Below are 20,828 nucleotides of genomic sequence, written 5' to 3'. Positions count from 1 at the left end.
ACTGTGTGTGACAAATTTTTAGGATGACGAATACAAAAAAACGAGAAATTCCGATTTTAAATAACTGGTCGTCCCGGAAAAGAAATGTCGCCTGTCAGTGATGCAATGTCCGCTCTATACTTTGTTTCCGGTGTAGACCATGTGATGTTCCACCACACCAGAATATCACATGGTCAAATGCGGAAGTGGTGGTTATGTTATAACCGCGCGTATGGTTTGGTTGTCGTCGTTATGGATCACGATTACTCTTTGGTGAGTATTGAAGTGCCAGTAAAACATAAGCGTCCATATTCGGATACACGCAGACTGTGTGACAAACGGAGGAATAAAACCAGGATAAATATCGGCCAGGCATTTACGAGATGGAGAGAGCTGCGCGAAAATCTTGGACTTGACAGAGACTCTGCTCTCACGAGTGTATTGATAGACAGGTAAGCAAATCAATTATTTATTTTGTTATTGTACAATTAACGTAACAGTTACAGTAAAGATGGCCCAGGTCTCATCTGGATTTGATAATTCCAGTGAGGATGTATCTGTGTTTCCCTGCAACACATGCAACTGTCAATAATAGCACTTATAAACAAAGTTATATTGCTCTTTGTACTAAGGTAAGGATTTTTATCACGTGTGGTGACCGAGATTATGGCAGTACAATTAAATACAATCGGATATGTGTTGTTAAAAATATATTTAGTCATTACTTGCAAATGTTCGTTCAAAATTTACTTTTAGAACGATTGGTTTGAGCACGTTAAACAACAACGGCATTAACCATAAACACGTAACAATGCACAACATTAACCCAACAAATAATTTAACAAATAGCTGTAAGCTGTAACGGGATAATATAGTATAACATTTCACGTTCCTTGCAGTTCATTAATTATGATGACATAAAATAATACGATCAGATATACAGGCAATACAAAAACGAATAAATTACCTCATCCGTGATCATGATTCGTTTATCCAATTTAGATACATTGCTATGGTGAAAACGGATTAAAAAAAGACATCTCCCATCGTCACCTGCTTCATAGTGTCATCAAGCTTCGCCTTTGTTGTTGTTGGAAATGCGCCCTCTTGTGGTCAAATCGCATACTGGAGCTTTGGTGTCAAGTCAGCTTTATTTGAATAATGGTCTTTATAATGCAGACTGTCAAAGCACTTAAAGAGATACAGGAAAATAATCAAGGAAAATAACAAAACAACAGTGAAGTTCATCAGTTTGAAATTACATAAATTCAGCTGTAAACGGCAATCAAGTTATTCAATTAGAACCAGTTTAGTTTTGACTGAAATGAGTTAGGTACCACTGTCAATGTTACACGATTCGGCTGTAAAGCAGCTCTACAGAAGATGGTATGCAATTATCCAGCTTATGTGAAACTCAAGACTTGCTTTGTTTCTGGAAGTCTTTCCACAGTGATGGCACATGACATGCTTCTCTCTACGATGTCACAGAATGATTCCTAGGGTTTTCTTGTCTGTTAAACTCATTCCACACTGATGACATTCAAACAGGTCCCTCTGGAGTAAATCTTCATGTGGTACTGAAGGTTACCTTCACAGTTAAAGCATCTCTCCAGTGTGAATTCTTCTCACGTGGGCTTCAAGGTATCGTTTTAGCTTGAAACTCTTTTCACACTGTGGGCATTTGTAAAGCTTCTCTTCAGTGTGAACTTTCATGTGAGATTTAAGGTTTCGTTCACGCTTGAAAAATGTTCTACACAGAGGGCAGATGAAGGGCTTCTTTCCAGTGTGAACTAGAATGTGGTAATCAAGGGTTCCTTTTTTTTTAAAACGTCTTCCACACTGTTTGCAGATGAAGGGTTTCTCTCTGTCGTGAATTCTCATGTGCGTTTTAAGGTTTCCTTTTTCACTGAAACTTTTCCCGCACTCATTACATTTGAAAGGCTTCTTTCCAGAGTGAACTGTCAAATGCCTGTTAAATTTTCCTTTATGACTAAAAGTCTTTCCACACTGAAAGCAAGTGAAGTTACCCTTAGTTCCTGTCTCTTGAGCTCCTTTTCGTGTGGAAGTCATTTCAGACTGTAAGAAAGAAGATCTTTCTTCAATTGTGAAATCATGAAGATTATCATTCTGATCTTTCTCTTCATTTTCATTCAATACTTCCCTCTCCTCTTTCGGTGCCATTAGGTCTAGGGTGGGAAAAACAAACATAAAAGTTAACCCCAGTTTAATGGCTCAAAGCAATCAACATCCAAACATGTATTTATGTTATCCATGTATGCTAGATCCTATACAGTGTCCAACAGAATTAAAGCTGGCCATTATACAATTCATTGAAAAACTTAGATAATCTTATGACATATACATAAGCAACTTACTCTTCTGTGATCTTTCTTTGGAACTACTTTCATCGGTCAATTTTATCTCTAAAATGTAAGTCACAGTTGGAATCATGTGGATATTTAGGAAAACAGCACTCTTGGTTAGGTGTTGTTACTAATCGTCATGCACTATTTAGGGCTGAATCCGAATATTCGATTATTAAATTGAGATTCAAACAATTGACACGCTTGAAATTCACGTCTGTTGTGAAGTTAATTTCAAGCGTGAATGAAGACAACAAACTCAAAATGTTCAAGCGTCCAACTACACGCGAATAGCGCAATTTATTTTTGCGAGTCGCATCTGGTATGAATGCACATTAAGGCTGCAAAAGAATATGATTCTCATGAACCATACAAGAGTAGTGAACCACCTGCTCCTTGAATCCGATACTGGTGGTGTTAGTCTTCTAGTACTCTTGGACCTGAGCACAGATTTTGATACTGTTTGCCATTTTATACTCGAGTCTCGTTTTTCTGCGGCAGGCATTACAGGAACTGTCCTCAAGTGGCTAAGCTTATATCTCTCAGACAGGCAATGGTTTATTAGAATTGGTAAACACAAATGTCATTGTCGCTTCTTCCCTTTAGATCAAACATATAATGGTGATTGAGAGGGAGGCAAATGGTGAGATATTTTGGAAACCAAAATGATCCTACCAGAAGAATAGCATAAAATCTTAAAATCTCTTTTCTGTCTGTATTGTCTCAATGATATATTTGAGGCTTTATGCATGCAGAGAAAACTGAAATTAACACTTTCTGATGTTTCAGTGTGGGTGAGAAACATTTAGAAAATGTTTGAAAACTCAAGTAAGGATGGAGAGTGTTTTAAAGTGGAAAAAGCCATTTTCATGTGTATCCAGATTAATGTAGATGTAGCCTTAAAGTAGTTTTATTTGCTCACTAAATACCTTTAAATTAACAAATATAGACAGCATGCAGAAGGCCAAATGTAATCACTTACATTTCAAGATTCACTATGTGCAAAAAAAAAAAAAAAGATTAAAATACTTTTGCATAATTAAGTGCTATTTTTAATGTAACAGAAAAAATATAACAAATGCAGAGGAGTGAAATCATGATCTCGGCTGCACCAGAAGGCACTGTTAGTATTTGTCTGGTTATGTGACCTCAACACGTCTGTGACATTCTTCATAAATAGCATTCATTTCTGTAGAGCTGGACATTTAAATAAGGATCAAATAATTGAGTTCAGATTTGAGAATGAAAACTAACCTGTTTGTTCCTCAGTATCTTCATGTTTCAGAGTGAATACTCCAACCTTCATGTCTTCACTTTCCTCTTTAATAAACTCCATCTGTGTTTGTTCCTCAGTATCTTCATGATTGAGACTGAATATCTCTTCAATCTTCATGTCTTCACTCTCAACTTTAATTAAAGCCATCTTTATAGAAGTGTCATGTGGATCTCAGCAACTTCAGCAATTATTCTGTGTGCTTGGACACTTTATCCTGTTTAAGAAGAAAATAATTAAAGTAAAATAATCTCTAAAATAAATGTAAGCTAAATCTATGGTGCGTCTCAATCAGATCACTAGTTAATCAGTGCACTGGTGTGGGAGTCAGTCAGAGAGATAGTTAATGGACTTAAATGACCCGTTTTAAATATATAGTTAATAGTTGGGTATTTGTGATTTATATTTGGTTTTCTTTTTTTATACATAATAATAAATATTCCACTTTCATAAAACTATTTGCAGCTGGTTTGTAAAAGTTGTCATTACGCATTTTGTGGTAACAATTTACAATACGGTGCAGGCATGTGATCAGCTAGAGACAAAAAAAAGGGAAATCTGACCACGCCCACAAGCCATGCCCCAGCACTTATTTCAATTGTTTTTATTAAGTACCTGCCAAAAGCTTGGAAAAATATCAATTTTTTTAATAATATCTTCTCATCAAGTCTGAATTTATTTAATCAAAATAAAGTAAAATTGTGAAATATTATTACAAATGGGGATGCACCCATATGAACATATTGGCCGATAAGATAACCGATAATTCCTTAAATATGAAAGCCAATGTGATGGCCGAAAAATCTAAATCCACATTTTAACATAATTTTTAAAGAGTCTGATTACCAAAAAAGTCTCACCATTAAAAGGCATTAAACATTTCAACATAACTCAAACATAGAGCAGACTTACAAATAAATAAAACTATGCTTAAATAATGGAAACAAGTTACTGGACAAAATTACTTGCATATAAAAAAAATATAAGGGAATATGACGATGGAGTGTGTTGAAATAGGTCCAGCATGTAAGGATTATAGCCAGACATTGTCAAAATCATTAAATATTGTAATTTTTAAGAGTATTTGGCATTACCAATTAATATAGGCCTGTTATTTTCTGGCTATTATTAGGTTACTTTTATTATTAAATTAATATTACAATTAGTTTGCTTTGCAACAATTTCATAGTGCATCACTGCATAACTTACATGCGGTCACTCGCAGTCTGTGAGGAAAATGTTATATGCACTTAACAGTGCTAATGGTGTGAATCCATTGTGGATGCACTCTTCTCTTAACAATGCGCTAGAACACAGGCGAACAAAGATTTGTTACATTATTTTACAGTAGCTAATAATCTCATTATATGACAGACTTTCCCTTCACATGTTGCAGTTCGCTGTATTTTCCTTTTCATTGTATTTCCAATTATATTACAAGTGAACATCTGAAGTGTCTCTGCAGGGAAATAATGCATTATTTATCGGCTGAATTCTCTTATCGGTTCGATAGCGATAACAGAAAAATTAACATTTATCGGCCGATATCGATATGGTGGCCTATATATCATGCATCCCTAATTTCAAATAAAAAAAAAAGTTCTCAATTTTAATATATTATAAAATGTAGTGGTATTCCTGTGATACATAGCAGACAATTATTTATCATTACTCCAGTTTTCAGCACCACATCTTATAGAAATCATTACAATTGATTTGACTCAAGAAAAATGTCTGATTATTATCAGTAATTATAATAAATTTTGCTGCTTCAGGTTTTGTAGAAATGGTTATACATTATATTTTTAATGATTTTTTGATAAATATTAAGTTTAATGAACAGTATTTATTTGCATTTATCAAATATTAATTACATCTGTTAATGCATTTATTAAATAGGTATAATTTTAAATGTTTTATAATGAAACATTAAAGGTTGAATAAAATTTAAAAAAATTTAACATGTTCTACAAATGTTTGAATGGTATCATTTCCACAAAAATATATAAGCAACTAAAATGTTTATTGAGCGGCAAAACAGCATATTAGAATAATTTCTGAAGGATTATCGTGCGTCACTGAAGCTTCTCTTTGTAAATAACAACAGATTTATAAAAGTTTCTAATGACGAATTTTGCGTTCTCAAATACAGACTTAAAACAATCGCAGCTAGAACTAACATTGAATTGAAACTAAACCCAGTACCTTAACGGCAGACATGTAGCGCGTTAAACAACAGCTTATTATATAATTACATCAAAATCATTGCAAATTTTATGACAGCAAAAGTCATCTCAAATTCTCACCCCCATTCATAAAAAGGCTATGGGTCGAGCAAAGCTTGAAGTATACTTCACTTTTTACACGTACGCGAGGGACCGCGTACAGTTCCCATGACGTGAATTGGGACATCAGAACAGTAGGCGCAACTTCTAGTTGTCTGATGAATTTAATAATTAACTAATGATTTGCAAAGATATTGATGTGACTTTACTTTTTTTTAGGCACATAACTATTAACTAGTAATTAATAAATATGTCGTTGTGGATATGGATTTTGCATTAGTCATGTGACTCAAAAAGGAAAATCATAACATGATATCTTTGCAAATCATAAGCTAATTATTAATAAAAGAAGACAACTGGAAGTTGGAGTACATAGCTTTCACTGTGGTTATTAATATGCATTAACATCATTAGGTAATTTAATATGTTATTAGGCAATTAACACATGATGACACATTTAACTAATAAACATTTATTTAGTACTTAATCTATTATTTATATATGTTTATTAGTTGCTGATGCAGTAATCATTAACTCATGATAATCTGTGCATTACTTAAGCATGAATATAAGTAAGATACACCTGTTGTAAAGCTTTACCAAAGTCGGTGTCTGATCTGCTCCCCTCAGTTTAGCGTTCCCGCTCATCTTTTTATCTTTGCTATATTTTTTTTTAAAGTTTAGATGACAGGATGCGTGCTTTATATGTATAAAAATGAATTCAAATTAATGTACGTAATTCTACCTCTATAAAGTAGGCTTGATTTTTCTTGTGTGCTTCTCAATCTCAGTTTAAAATAGTTTATTGGCATGATACTCACTCACTCACACACACACAACGTAAATCACATTAATATACAACACCGTGTTTGTTCTCGTTGGTCGTAAGCGCGCGCTAATTCTAATCACTGAATCTTTTTACGAGTGATTTTGTTCAGAATACTTGGATTCTCAGTTTCTCTCACTTCTTTTCTTTCTCAATTCATTCTTAAATCACGGTATAACTTAACGAGAAATATGAGACGCACCTTTTCTGTTATTAATGTAAGAATAGTCACATTCATAACGCTAAATAAACGATTACTACACCGTTATATTTGAGATCGATTCATTTATTTAACGTAGCTTGTAAAACAGTGTAAAGTGATAGAACAGTTTGAACTGATTTAAATTAAAAGCTTAAAACCCCACAAACCTTTCTTCAGCCGAATCACAATAGATGCAGGCGCGCAGCGCTTCTTTATGACGTCACATCGCCAGTGCAAAATAAAAGTCCCCTTTGTACACTAAAGGCTGCATCCGAGAACTTAGGTAGGTGACTTCTTCTTCTTTGACGTTTTATGGCGGTTGGCAAACCAGCTTTAGGTGCATTTACCGCCAGCTACTAGGATGGAGTGTGGAGCATTGACGGTAATGAAAACAAACAAAAAAAACAGGTAACTAACCTAAGTGGTCATTCTTTAAATCCTAGTATTGACCTCTGTATCTTTGAGATACTTAATTAATCTGTGAACATTTCTATATCCACATCTTTATTTAAAATTTTCTGAAGTGAGATCTGATTTGTTTCTATATTAATTGATTCTGTAAGTTGTAATCTTTCCTTATCATATCCTTTACATTTTATTCAAATATGCTCAACTGTTTCCGGAAGATCACATTTTACAGAAAGTCCAGACTCATGTTTACCAATTATAAGTAAAGATTGGTTAAGTGCAGTGTGTCCGATTCTAAGGAGAGATATTATGCGGTCTTCCTTTCTATTCCCACAAATTCTCCTCTCATTTCCAACTGTTCTTTGAATATTGTATAAATGCCGTCCTTTATTCTCAGCATCCCATTTAATTTGCCACATATCTTTTAATGCTTTTTTAATTAGCCCTTTTATTTCTAATTTACTCATTGGACTATTAAATTCTATGTCTGGACATTTTAATATATATATATATATATATTTTTTTTTTACTATCTGATCCACCACTTCATTACCTTCTATACCTATATGTGCAGGCATCCATACAAAATTAATAATTGTTTTTGATTTTATTCTGAATAAAATCTGTAAAATGTCTGACAAAATGTCTTGTCTAGTTGAGGTTTTTTCGTTTTTATTTTATTATTACAGTTCATTATTGTATATATTTTCAAAACCTCTACGCAAATATTATAAAAAAAATTACACAATAGCAAGTGTTAGATTTTAAAATAAATTTTAATAAACAATTATTAAACATATTATGCATTCCCTAATGAGCAGTTTTTCAGCTGTATTTACTATTCCCAACAGAACTCGCCAGTTTATTCCATCCGCAACCAAACAGTCCCACTCCTGCGCATCTTTTTTGAAGGGGGTGACACATGGCCTGATTTCCGGCTAAGTCATGCATCCATTACAGCCCTTTTCCAGCTGCTGGAGGGGGATTCATGGGTGGGGTCCAACCATTGAAAAACTGGTCTGCCTTTTCTGGCTGGGCAGTGGAAGCTCCTACCTTGTGGTGTCCAGGGCATTTGACACCACATGTAATTAGTGTCCTAAAAACCTTGGATGCACAAAGGGAGGTGGGTGAGGGTTTCAGGCAACTTGCAGGGCATACAGCTTTTCAATGGTCAGTGGGTGCCATTGATGGATGTCACATCCGTATCAAAGTACCTGGAGAACCCCATGCCCAGTACTACAGAAACCGCAAACTGTTTCCCTCAATCCAGCTGCAGGCTGTATGTGACCACAGACCCAGGTTTATTGATGTCTTAGTTGGCTCTGTCCATGACTCCAGAGTCCTCCGACACAGCCCCCTGTATCACAGTGGGGCATACCCACCACCGGGACACTTCCTCCTGGGTGATGGAGGCTACCCCTGTTTGGAGAGGCCCATTGCGATAAAAATAAAATTAAGCTTCATTACATGTGTCTTATAATTAAATTGTATTTAAATGATCATTTTTGGGGCTTTACAGGTTTAATGCTCATCATGTCAAAGTCGGCACAGAGCGAGCATTCGGCATCATGAAGGCCAGGTGGAGGGCCATCTTCTTCCACGCCCTGGAGGTCGACACGTCATTCGTTCCAGATGTTGTGATGGCATGCACCATACTGCATAACATCTTTGACATTATGTTATTATTTTTCTATATTCTTGTTCAACACATTCAATACTAACATCACAGGTCAATGTAGAATAAACAGTATTTATAAAAGTTACTGATATGACTGGTGTCTTCATCTCATAGGAGTGTACATAAGTTTTACCCATGAGGTTGTCACCTAAAGACGACCTCTACGACACTGAAAATGAATGTTTGTTATTATCTATCCAGCTATTCTCTGTTTGTCAAAGTAAAGCATCTTTGAGCGCAATCTGTATTGTATAAAGCACTGTACAAAATAAAGCGGACTTGACATAAATAAATTAAACCTATTGAGATTGGAACCTCAGAAAATAAAACCTTACCATCTCAATTTAAGTAAGTTTATTCCCAAATTATCTTAACATGCTGATCTTTTATATCAAAACAAAACCACTGCAGTACTTACACAAGTAAACAAACTTATTTTAACATAACTTAAATACATAACCTATATACACTTTAGTTTTTATTAATAAGAGTCTCAAGTAAATTGAGAAGTCGGTTGGTCCTCTCTTCTGCAGCCTTTTGTCTGGCTTGTTCCCTGGCTTCCTCTCTGGCCATTTCCTCCCTGAACATTTCAATGAGGCTCCTCTTCTTACCCCTCCGTCTGCTTGGTTCAGGTTCTCTGTCTTCATTGAGGGGCAAGGGAGAGGCATTTGAAGACCCTAGCCCACCACAAGTGGAACAGGCCTGGGACATTGAGGCAAGCAGTACTGGAGGAGTAACTGAACGCTTCTGACCCAAAGCCTCATCCATAGGGTGAATCAGGGCCATGATGCAGATGTATCTTCTCCCCTGTCCAACCCTGAACCAGTTGGTGGGTTTTTTACCTCCTATTTAAATATATATATTTTTTATAAGCTGTAGAATGCATGTGTATTTACCAAGAATATGTATAAAACATACCTTATATTTCTTTTTTAAGTTGTCCCACTTCTTCCGGGCTTGTTGTGGTGTAACTTTCCCCTCCAGTCCAATTGTCTGAAGCACTTTTCTTGAGAAAATCCAATGAGATTAAAGGTTTAAAAACATATAATCTATCCCTGTAAAGCATTCATTATTAACTCACAAAGGACAATGGTTAAGCATTTAAATTATAAATGATGCAACATTAACATTGGCATTTAATATTTTTTTTTAATTAAGAAGAAAAATTATATTCAACAACTTGCTTCCAACCGTTCACAGTACTGTTTTTATGGCCGGTGAATGCCTGCTCGTTTTCAGCCCTAAACACAACACATTGTAGGCTATTTGAAAATGTTTAGTAGCATACAGACTACAAAATAAATATGTACATACGTTGTGAAAGTAAAATCTGGTGTTTTCTTTATTACACTGTATTGCATTTTGTAGAAATATAGTGTAAGCCAGGCATTGCTTGGAAAGATTGAGATCTAGTTCATCAGTATAACATAGACATCTGTAGACATGAAGTGGCAACTTCAGCCATTTGCAGCTGTGAAAATATTGGCGGCTGCAGCAGCCATTTAGGTTTTGGCTGAGCTGGCTAGCCAGCCAATAACTTCATCAGCCAGCCATTATTCTCAAAACAAATGGCTTCGGGCTGTAGTCTGTACCGTTTTTTCCCGGAAAAACCCGACCGGCTGGAGACGTGAGGTGTGGGCGGAGCTAAAGAATCATGAGCGCGTGTAGGCTTTTGAGTTAAGCACGTCTGGGAGCTGTGACATTACCGTGAGGAAAAAACCATCAGTCAAAACAAACCATGGCTAACAGTCAGATTCAGCGTATATTTATGATCCAGAATCAGATCCAGAGGCTTAAATTTAACAAGAGCAGCATCAGCAACGTCTCTATGTGGTATGTACTGAAACTGTATATATTTGCTTAGCAGTTTTGGAAAATGACTAAGTTCCACTTTATGTCGTTTTTTTTTTTTTTTTTAAGCTGTACATGTGGAAAGTGCAGTTTCATGACAACATCGCATGTTGTTTACTTGATGTGCTTACGCGCCGATAGTTAAGTTAACAACACAGAGATATTTTAAGCAGTTTTACTCACCGCCTGCGGTTCCAACACACGATCGTGACCCTTTTTCGTTGGGATTGCATCATCCTTAAGAAATAAACGATATGCAAATCCGGCGTCAAACTGGGCCTTGTTTGTATAACAAGCATCTTCGAAATGCAGGGAACAAACACAAACACTTGCACAACTCCGTTGATGCTCTGTAAAAATAAACTCCATCCACTGGTCCCTTAATGCTGTTTTTCTTTTGATAATCTGTGCAGGGTTGTCTTGCCCTGGCAACCAAAAACACACTCCTTTTGTGACATTTCGGTCTCTCGCTCTGATCAGTGAATGTCTCTGCTCTGCTATACGGGAGCGCGCGCTCTTCCGGGAGAAGTGCCCTCAGGACCCATATAAGGAAATTCCGCTCCATCTAACGTCACACAGAGCCGTATTCGGAAAAAACGTTCCACAGCTTGTGACAAACCGTAAGGAGTATTTTTGGAACTTCCCAAACTGCCTGGGTGCTCTGGATGGCAAACACATCAACATTCGTCCCCCACCAGGAACTGGTTCGACATTTTACAACTACAAGCGTACATTTTCCATTGTTCTAATAGCACTGGTTGACAGCAATTACAGATTCCTTTACATTGATGTGGGCTGCAATGGGCGTGTTTCAGATGGTGCAGTGTTTGGTGGATGCTCTTTACATACCTGCACCTGCACCACTTCCTGAATCTGACCAGCTGGCCCCTTACTGCATTGTGGCAGATGAGGCATTTCCCTTGAAGGAATACCTCATGAAGCCATATCCGAACCACAGGCTATCTCTTAAGCAACGCCTATTCAACTACAGGCTTTCGCGAGCTCTGAGGGTAGTTGAAAATGCATTTGGCATCCTGGCAAATCACTTTCGAGTTTTTCTAACTACCATTAATATTCAAAACACTGCCAAAGTTGTGTTGGACAACACTGACGTTGTGTTGGCTTGCTGTGCTTTGCACAACTTTCTGCGTACAGAGTGCTGTGAAGCATACATGGCATCAATTGACCAGGAAGCATTTTGGAAGAATTTGCATTTTGTATTTTTTTGGACCTGATATTTGATATCATATTTTATCATATGCTCGCAGAAGAAATTTTGTGTTTTATGACAATGGTGTGAATTTGTTCAATAAAAGTCAGGATTTGACATAATTATGTCTTTTGTGATCTCTTTTTACATAAAGAATTGTGAATGCAAGTACCTTTTTACCAAAAGTCAATGTTTTATTTTGCAATGCTCAGAACGATGCCCCAAAAATTAGCTAGAAGGTAAATTATTTAAAAATACCAAAAATAGAAGAGACTTTAAATTCTAAATAGAATTGTACAAGCACTATAATACACCTATAATATAAATTACAAATCTACATGTACAACTTACAATATACTGCAAACATGATAACACTTTTGCAATGTAACACATTAGAGGTGTGTATACTGATTGACAGATGCATCCAGGGAATGGTTGTGGCCCACCGAATATTTGAAAATGCAATCATCAACCTCATGCTGAAAATGTGGCAGTACATGTGGTGGCAAACTCCGCATTCTGTGTTCTAGATTTTTGCTGAAAGCTGAGATGACATCATTGGTGTTCTCCTGTGATGCCAACTTTTCCAGAGTTTTGCCGATGGTTCGCATTAAGTATGTGGACTTCTCAGTGGAGGATTCATCCTGCATCTTCCTGTGCTTCCCCGGAGGCTTTGGAGTATTTTGGTTTCTTTCTAATGGCTGTGGACTCAGCTGTAGACTCCACAGAGTTCCACAGATCGTGGATTCAGGCAAGGGTGTACTGGGCCATAGCTCCACCTCAATGGAGCTGGGCTCTTCATGGGTGCCAGTCCATGTGTCACTGTTGGTACCATCTGAGGGGGAACAGGAATCACTATCAGCCGAAGATTCCTTAAAAAAAATGTAAAAGATAAAAATCTAAATGCAAATGATGTGATACCATAGATTCTTACAACTGTTCACCAATCACCCATAACAATAACAGGGCAAAGCTACAACAATACCCTGCTAACTGGTGAAATGGCTCTATTCAGAAGCACTTTATTGCACATTGTGTGACAAAAGAATTTAACGGCTTGTGTTACTTATAAATAGACCCATCTGAAAAATCAGTGGCCACTTTAAAAAAAAAAGTTTCATGATTATTTGTAATGCCAATTTTTTTCTTTTTGCTCTACTGGACATACACTAGATGCTAACACATAATAATAATAACTGCCTGTTTCCATTAACCAAATTATTTTTGGTACACACACACACACGTCATTATTCTTACAATGGACCATTTAAAAATAACAAACCAGTTTTCTAAAGACCTCGATTGCCAAAAAGATAAGCAATGAGATTGGTCTTTAATTTGTAAAGTTATGTTTATTTATATTTTTGAATAGTGGAATAACTTTTGCAATTTTCATTTTCTTGGGAACACAACCATTTAAAAGTGACTGAGGGTGGAGAGAGCACTAGACATTCACTCCCCCACCTACAATTCCTGCCGGTGCGAGACTTGAACTCACAACCTTTGGATTACAAATCTGAATCCCTAACCTTTAGGCCACAACTTTCCTACTGAAGAAGATTAGGGCCAAGTAATTATTAAAAAATAAAACCATTCTTAGTTTCAAAGTCTTGAAACAGCATCAGCAGAGTCACCGGTTGGAGAGTAATGTAAGAATATAAAATTTAATTAAGTATGCAATACATCCTGATATGATATGTGCATACTTTCAGAAATGTGATCTGACACAAACAAGATGAGCATCATAGGCCCGTTCTTGAAAAAATGCATTTACATTTAATCATAAAACATACACTTTTATCCAAAGGGAATTGCAAATTAGGAAAACAACTAGTGATTCATCAAGGGGGTTTCAAGTTTCAAACATTGTCCAAAATAGGACATGTTAGAACATGGAGGGATATAAGAAAGAGCAGAAGCATATATGATTTGCATGGAAGCAGGATGCAGTGCTCACTGGAAGAGTTGCATAGAGTCAAGCAATGCTTACATTACTGAACATCTGATTTGTTTAACAAACAAGGTGGCACATGCATCTAACAAAAGGTCACTTCTTCACCTTTGAGTGAAACTGAGAATTCATTGTACAGACAGAATCGGAATTAAACAGGAACTATTTTTGGAAAAGGTCAGTCAGGATTTGACTGAGCTCTACTAAAGAACGGTACGAACAAAAGAAGTTTATTCAGCTCATAATTTATTAAAATGAGTGCACTCAGAATGCACTGCAGCATTGCACCAGGTTCACACATACTCTGTTTGCAGCTCAGTCCCTCGGTATAAGACTATGGGAACCAGACGAGTTTTCTGCACAGTCTGACTTGTGTTGCAGCCTGGAATTAAACCACGCTTTGGTTTCTCTGTAGGTTTTTTTTTTCTCCATTTCTTATCACAGAAGGAGTTTTGTTTCCTTGTCACTGTTGCGTTTGGCTTGCATAGTCGGGGACACTTTTTACACATTTACACTTATTCATTTAGCAGACGCTTTTATCCAAAGCGACTTACAGATGAAGACAGTGGAAGCAATCAAAAACAACAAAAAGAGCAATGATATATAAGTGCTATAACAAGTCTCAGTTAGGTTAACACAGTACACGTAGCATGGGATTTTAAATAATATAATAAATAAAAAGAAAACAGAATAAAAAAAAAAGAATAGAGCAAGCTAATGTTAGAGGTCTTCAGAAACACACACGCACACACACACACACACACACACAAAATTGCATAATAAATGAAAAGAAAATAGAATACAAAAAGGTGAAAAAGGTGGTTAGATTTTTTATAAAGAATAGAATTAGAATAGTGAGTGTTAAAGTTAGAGGGTCAAATAAAGATGGAAGAGATGTGTTTTAAGCCGATTCTTGAAGATGGCTAAGGACTCAGCCGCTCGGATTGAGTTGGGGAGTTCATTCCACCAGGAGGAAACATTTAATTTAAAAGTCCTTAAAAGTGACTTTGTGCTTCTTTGGGATGGCACTATCAAGCAACCTTCATTTGCAGAACACAAGCTTCTAGAGGCACATAAGTCTGAAGTAACAAATTTAGGTAAATGGGTGCAGAGCCAGTGGTAGTTTTGTAGGCAAACATCAATGCCTTGTGCGAGCCTTGAATTTTCATGTGAGACTTAAAAAAATAATAATAATAACAACATTAAATGTTTAAATGAGAGTGGAGAGTCTGTACCTAGCTAGTATTTCCATATCTGCTTCAAACACTGCTTTGCATTTCCTGTTTTTATCATTTCTTTGCCATCTTTTCCATTTCCATTTTTTGCCTGTTTATTAGTACTTTTAAAGTACATACTGTTACGTTCTCCTCCCAGTCTAGGGGTCAGGAGGGGAAGTAATGAAGAAAAATATGATATTTAAAATAAAAAAGGAGTAACGTTAAAACTAAATTACGTGGAGGATACACTTTGGCTTCAGGCTTCAGAGTGAGAGCAAAAAAAAAAAAAAGATTCAAGTACAAGAAAAAGGGTTTCTGTTATAAATTGAAATGGTTAACAAAGGATGGGAATAGGTCTTCAGGAAAGAGCAGGGCCTAAAATAACAGAGAAAACCAGAGGCTAACTAAGGTTTAAGAGAGCTATCTGCCCTGCACAAAAACACAGATGAAAATCAACAACAAAAACTTCCCTGAGCTCCCTCTCTAACCAAAAACAGGAGAAAAAGAATGTATAAAATAAAAAGGCACCCTCTCCCTACATCTCCCAGATAATCCAAAATGAACAAAGCTGATAAGATTACCTGTGGGTAATTAAAAGGTATTTTAGGTAAAGAAGTCAACACTAGAAAGCAAACCTGATCACTTCTTAGTACCACACAAATGAGTATGAGTCCACTCTCAATTCAATGTACACATATATATGTGCATACATATACCTATATAGGTACATAAGTGCATGTATATATGCAGCTATATCTTCATCTATAATAGTAAAATTAAAATCCATAGCTGCTAGGCAACATAAATAAAAGTCCATAATGTAGAAATGTACATTATTTATCTATTTAAGATCAATCAAATAGTAAAAGAAAAAAAAGAAAACAAAAAAAACTGAACAGAAAAAAACAATTATCTTTATTATTCTTTGAAGGTCTGTCATGACGCACCTCATCCTCCTCCTCCTCCTCCGCCGCCTCCTCCTCTTCCTCTTCCTCTTCCTTCCTGCACTATCCAATGACGTTTGATAGGGTGTCCGTGATTATCATTATTATTTTTTTTTTCGTTGCACAAATTTTTTAGAGGATAGGCATTTTCGTCCATACGGACCTGCCGTTTTGGAAGATTGAAACCGATGTTTTGAAACCAGGTCCCAGAGTGGATATATTTGAAAACGCCGCCTTTGTGTTTCGTCTGGATGGCGAATCCGTACATTTTCTGAAAATATGGCATCATCAGCCCACATCTCGCCCCTAGTCAAACACAACTACATCACGTAACAGCAACAAAAACATGAACAAACACTGAACGCTAACATTAACACGGATTAATAAATGTATTGTTCCATGTTCGTTTGTGTACCACACGCAGCAAATCCATGTCTTCTTCTCAGTTTTAAGTGTATCACTGTGGCAGAATTACAGCGCCAAATGCTGGTCTGGCATGTATACTACATCGGTTTCGTGTGGACGTGGATATTTCTTGAGACGAGGGAAAAAAAGATCGGGGGTCAGTCTCCGTGTGGACGGGGCTGAAGATGTTAACGGGTGCTTACGGTTATGGATAGAAATGTAGCGGAGTAAATAGTACAATATTTGCCTCTCAAATGTACTTGAGTAAAGTCATGAGTACTCCCCAAAAATGATACTCGAGTAAAGTACAGATCCCTCAAAATTGTACTTAAAGAGGGGGTGAAATGCTATTTCATGCAAACTGAGTTTTTTACACTGTTAAAGAGTTGGATTCCCATGCTAAACATGGACAAAGTTTCAAAAATTAAGTTGTACGTTTGAAGGAGTATTTCTGTTCCAAAAATACTCCTTCCGGTTTGTCACAAGTTTCGGAAAGTTTTTTTCGAGTATGGCTCTGTGTGACGTTAGATGGAGCGGAGTTTCCTTATATGGGTCCTAAGGCACGTCTCCCGTAGAGCAGAGCACTGAGAGGCTGAGCACAGACATTTCACTGATCAGAGCGATTCACTGATCAGAGCGAGAGCGTCGCGAAAAGTCACAAAAGAAGTGTGTTTTTGGTTGCCAGGGCAAGACAACCCTGCACAGATTACCAAAAAAAAAAAAACAGCATTAAGGGACCAGTGGATGGAGTTTATTTTTAAAGAGCATCAACGGAGTTGTGCAAGTGTTTGTGTTTGTTCCCTGCATTTCAAAGATGCTTGTTTTACAAACAAAGCCCAGTTTGACGTCGCATTTGCACATCGTTTATTTCTTAAGGATGATACAGTCCCAACGAAAAAGGGTCACGATCGTGTGTTGGAACCGCAGGCGGTGAGTAAAACTGCTTCAAATATCTCTTGTGTTGTTAACTTAGCTATCGGCGTGTAAGCACATCAAGTAAACAACGTGCGATGTTGTCATCAAACTGCACTTTCCACGTGTACAGCTTAAAAAAAAAAAGATGACAAAGTGAAACTTAGTCATTTTCCAAAACCGCTAAGCAAATATATACAGTTTCAGTACATACCACATAGAGACGTCGTTGCTGATGCTGCTCTTGTTAAATTTCAGCCTCTGGATCTGATTCTGGATCATAAATATACGCTGAATCTGACTGTTAGCCGTGGTTTGTTTTGATTGGTTTTTTTCCTCAGCTTCCAAACGCTCTCAACGCAAAAGCCTACTCGCGCTCGTGATTCTTTAGCTCCGCCCACACGTCACGCCTTCAGCCACTCGTGTTTTTCCGGGAAAAATCGGTACAGACTATCTTTTTCTTATGAATATAATAAAACCAAAGACTTTTTGGAGTTATGAAGGATGCAGTACTATTCTATAGGTACTCAAGATTAACAGGATATTGAGTGAAAACGAGCATTTCACCCCCCCCCCCCCCCCCCCCCCTTTAAGTACTGTTAACTCAAGTTAATGTACTCCGTTACTGTCTGGCTCTGTATATCATGTTAATATATTGCCATAGTTAAAGTCCATAAAATGCCAATTACATGTGATACCAATTTCACGTGTTCGCACATACATAAGTTCTTGCATATTTTTTTTTTGTTAATTCTTGGTTTTTGCCTTGATAATAGAAAATATGAGCTAGGCATCATGTATGACAGTCAAAAATGGGATATGAGCAACAAAATGACCAGATCCTCCCATTAGCTATATTGAAGACATATCTTGTATGTATAGGTTTTATATGTGGATATGAAGAAGCAATACAGAAGACCTATATTTCCTGTATATGCACATATATGCACCTCAGTTTTGCCTGTGTGTGGCATATATACGCATATATGCAGTATATACAGGTCCTTCTAAAAAAATTAGCATATTATGAAAAAGTTCATTATTTTCCATAATGTAATGATAAAAATTTAACTTTCATATATTTTAGATTCATTGCACACCAACTGAAATATTTCAGGTTTTTTATTGTTTTAATACTGATGATTTTGGCATACATGAAAGTATAGCTCATGAAAACCCAAAATTCCTATCTAAAAGAATTTGCATATTTCATCCGACCAATAAAAGAAATGTGTTTTTAATACAAAAAATGTCAACTTTCAAATAATTATGTTCAGTTATGCACTCAATACTTGGTCGGGAATCCTTTTGCAGAAATGACTGCTTCAATGCGGCGTGGCATGGAGGCAATCAGCCTGTGGCACTGCTGAGGTGTTATGGAGGCCCAGGATGCTTCGATAGCGGCCTTAAGCTCATCCAGAGTGTTGGGTCTTGCGTCTCTCAACTTTCTCAACAGGAGTACTGACAACATAGTCTGTGTCACTAAGTTTTTCTTTTACAGAATAAGGACCGGTGAACTTAGCATGAAGGGAGGAACCAGGCGCTGATAGAAGTAGCCGGTATCGCAGTCAGTCATGAAACACCAGCAACAGATGACTTTAATGTCTTCATGGATGAAAAAAAAGAAAGGAGATGCGAGTTGGTTTATTCAGTAAATTAGCTCAGGTCAGGGTAATTAAAATGTCTAAACTGTCTACTTATTTTTTACGGTCTACCCCTGTTGATGAGCTAACGTTAACATACACTGTTACTAGGTAATTCCAGGCTGTTAGCTAGCTAACCTAAACATTTAATGTTGCCTAGAACATTCTGTGTCCACTTTAAACAGCAGCGTTTTCTGTCAGCTATGAATGACAAGCAGACTCTGGCTGCTGTTATAGGCTACTCAACTCATTATACTCAGATGCCGAAATAAAATAAGTCTTAATAAATGCTTTTCTAAACTTGAGCTATTGTTGTTCACTTACAATATTTGTTCATTTAAAATGGAAGTTAATTTGTAAAAATTGATTTACTTGTTCAAAGAAAAGGCTTTAATGTCGAGCTAGCCTGAATTAGCCTATATTTTATATAGTGTTATGGTTATGTGGTGAGCCTGAGTATAGTTTTACACATCAGACCAGTCTAGTCTGTAAAGTTATTGATACTCAGTCAGGTTTTTTTTACACATTAATCTGAAAATGAATGTGGCACACCCAGTTTTTAAGATGTACATCCAGAGACTCTTTTCTGGCTATGTGGACTCAATATGATCATAACTCAGTTGTTTTCATATCAGAGCACAGATGAGGTGGAGCTGCTTCAGAACAGAGAGGGTGAGATAGGGAAAAACAGTAGCAGCACAACGTTACAGGAAGATTATGTGCTGTATGAAAGGCCTGGTGATTTTGATTTGTTGGTGATAAAAGGGAAGAAGTGTACATGATAAATAGTGAATACAGTCTGAATATTATCAAATTAAATGTTCTTCTTGTAGGAACCAAATTGAGTGTTGTTATTTGTTTAGAATATTTTTTTAACATGTTCACATCATCACGTGGGTGTGGTTTCATATTATTTACCTGCTCACTTGTGTGGTGGGAGAGAAACAGAATCAGTTGACTGTTATAATATAGTTTCAGTTGTGATTAACTTTTGTTTATTTTTTTTCTATGCCATGCTTTCATATTAGAGAACAGATCGTTGAAGCTGCTTAAAGACAGCGAGGGTGAGACAGGGAGAAGTAGCTCAGAGTTGCAGGTATGTGCTGTGTAAAGGGTCAGGTACTTAATTTGAATTATGTCATGTCAGAAACAGGCTAGCACATTTTCATATTTCATAGGTGAGACAGGGAACATTTTTAGTGAAAGTTTTTGACTTTATAAAATTATTCTCTCAAGTCTTGGCTATTCAACAATAAATAAACTAACTACCTTTTTCTTATACATAGTAGCCTTTTATTCTTTTTGGCAGAATTTAACCCTGGATTTTGTATCACCATAGTCCCTAACTGTATGTAAATGGAGGAAATGGGATTCAAATCGAAAAAAAAATTCCCCATTTTGTGCCCCCCCCCCCCCACTTCTCAAACCAAAGTTACACCCTTGGTGACAGGCATGGCATCTTTAGCCAACAACTGCTAGCTCAACACTTTAAGAGGGCCCACACCATGTGACCAAAGACTAGATCGGCAGGACTGAATCCAAGGGATTCCTGCTCTGCTTCCCGAATCGCAAACATCAAGAAGAGTACACTTTCTGCATAATCTTTACCACTAGAAAAACAGTAAGTCCGCAGCATCATCTTAAGCGTTTAGTGGAACCTTTCCACAGCACCTTGAGATTG

The 20,828-nt window shown here is 36.7% G+C and overlaps 1 protein-coding gene and 1 long non-coding RNA gene across 3 annotated transcripts; one reads left to right on the top strand and one right to left on the bottom strand.

The window, feature by feature from the left end:
• Positions 1 to 435: 435 nt before the first annotated feature.
• On the bottom strand, positions 436 to 7,220 carry LOC127956065 (gastrula zinc finger protein XlCGF7.1-like). 2 transcript variants are annotated; one of them, XM_052553836.1, is made up of 3 exons: positions 7,096 to 7,220; positions 3,597 to 3,832; positions 436 to 2,165 (listed from the first exon to the last, which is right to left on the bottom strand). In XM_052553836.1, exons 2-3 carry the CDS (start codon positions 3,763 to 3,765, stop codon positions 1,576 to 1,578), a joined length of 759 nt encoding a protein of 252 aa, XP_052409796.1. In that variant the 5' UTR covers positions 3,766 to 3,832; positions 7,096 to 7,220; the 3' UTR covers positions 436 to 1,575. The 2 variants fall into 2 exon arrangements, with proteins under 2 accessions (XP_052409796.1, XP_052409797.1); XM_052553837.1 differs by lacking the exon at positions 7,096 to 7,220 and adding an exon at positions 4,825 to 4,915.
• On the top strand, positions 7,215 to 9,095 carry LOC127956133 (uncharacterized). The gene is made up of 2 exons (XR_008153499.1): positions 7,215 to 7,336; positions 8,856 to 9,095. It is a non-coding gene; the product is annotated as an uncharacterized LOC127956133 (long non-coding RNA).
• The last annotated feature ends 11,733 nt before the right edge of the window (positions 9,096 to 20,828 follow it).

Source organism: Carassius gibelio, chromosome B4 (assembly GCF_023724105.1).
Source record: "Carassius gibelio isolate Cgi1373 ecotype wild population from Czech Republic chromosome B4, carGib1.2-hapl.c, whole genome shotgun sequence".
In the NCBI taxonomy this organism is placed as follows: domain Eukaryota; kingdom Metazoa; phylum Chordata; class Actinopteri; order Cypriniformes; family Cyprinidae; genus Carassius; species Carassius gibelio.
This window is presented reverse-complemented; position numbering and strand designations above follow the sequence as displayed.

Coding starts and splice junctions, on each gene's coding strand:
- LOC127956065 (XM_052553836.1), bottom strand. CDS start 3,765: ATGGCTTTAATTAAAGTTGAGAGTGAAGACATGAAGATTGAAGAGATA. Junction 2,166..3,596: donor AGATACTGAGGAACAAACAG/GTTAGTTTTCAT, acceptor TTCCCACCCTAG/ACCTAATGGCACCGAAAGAG.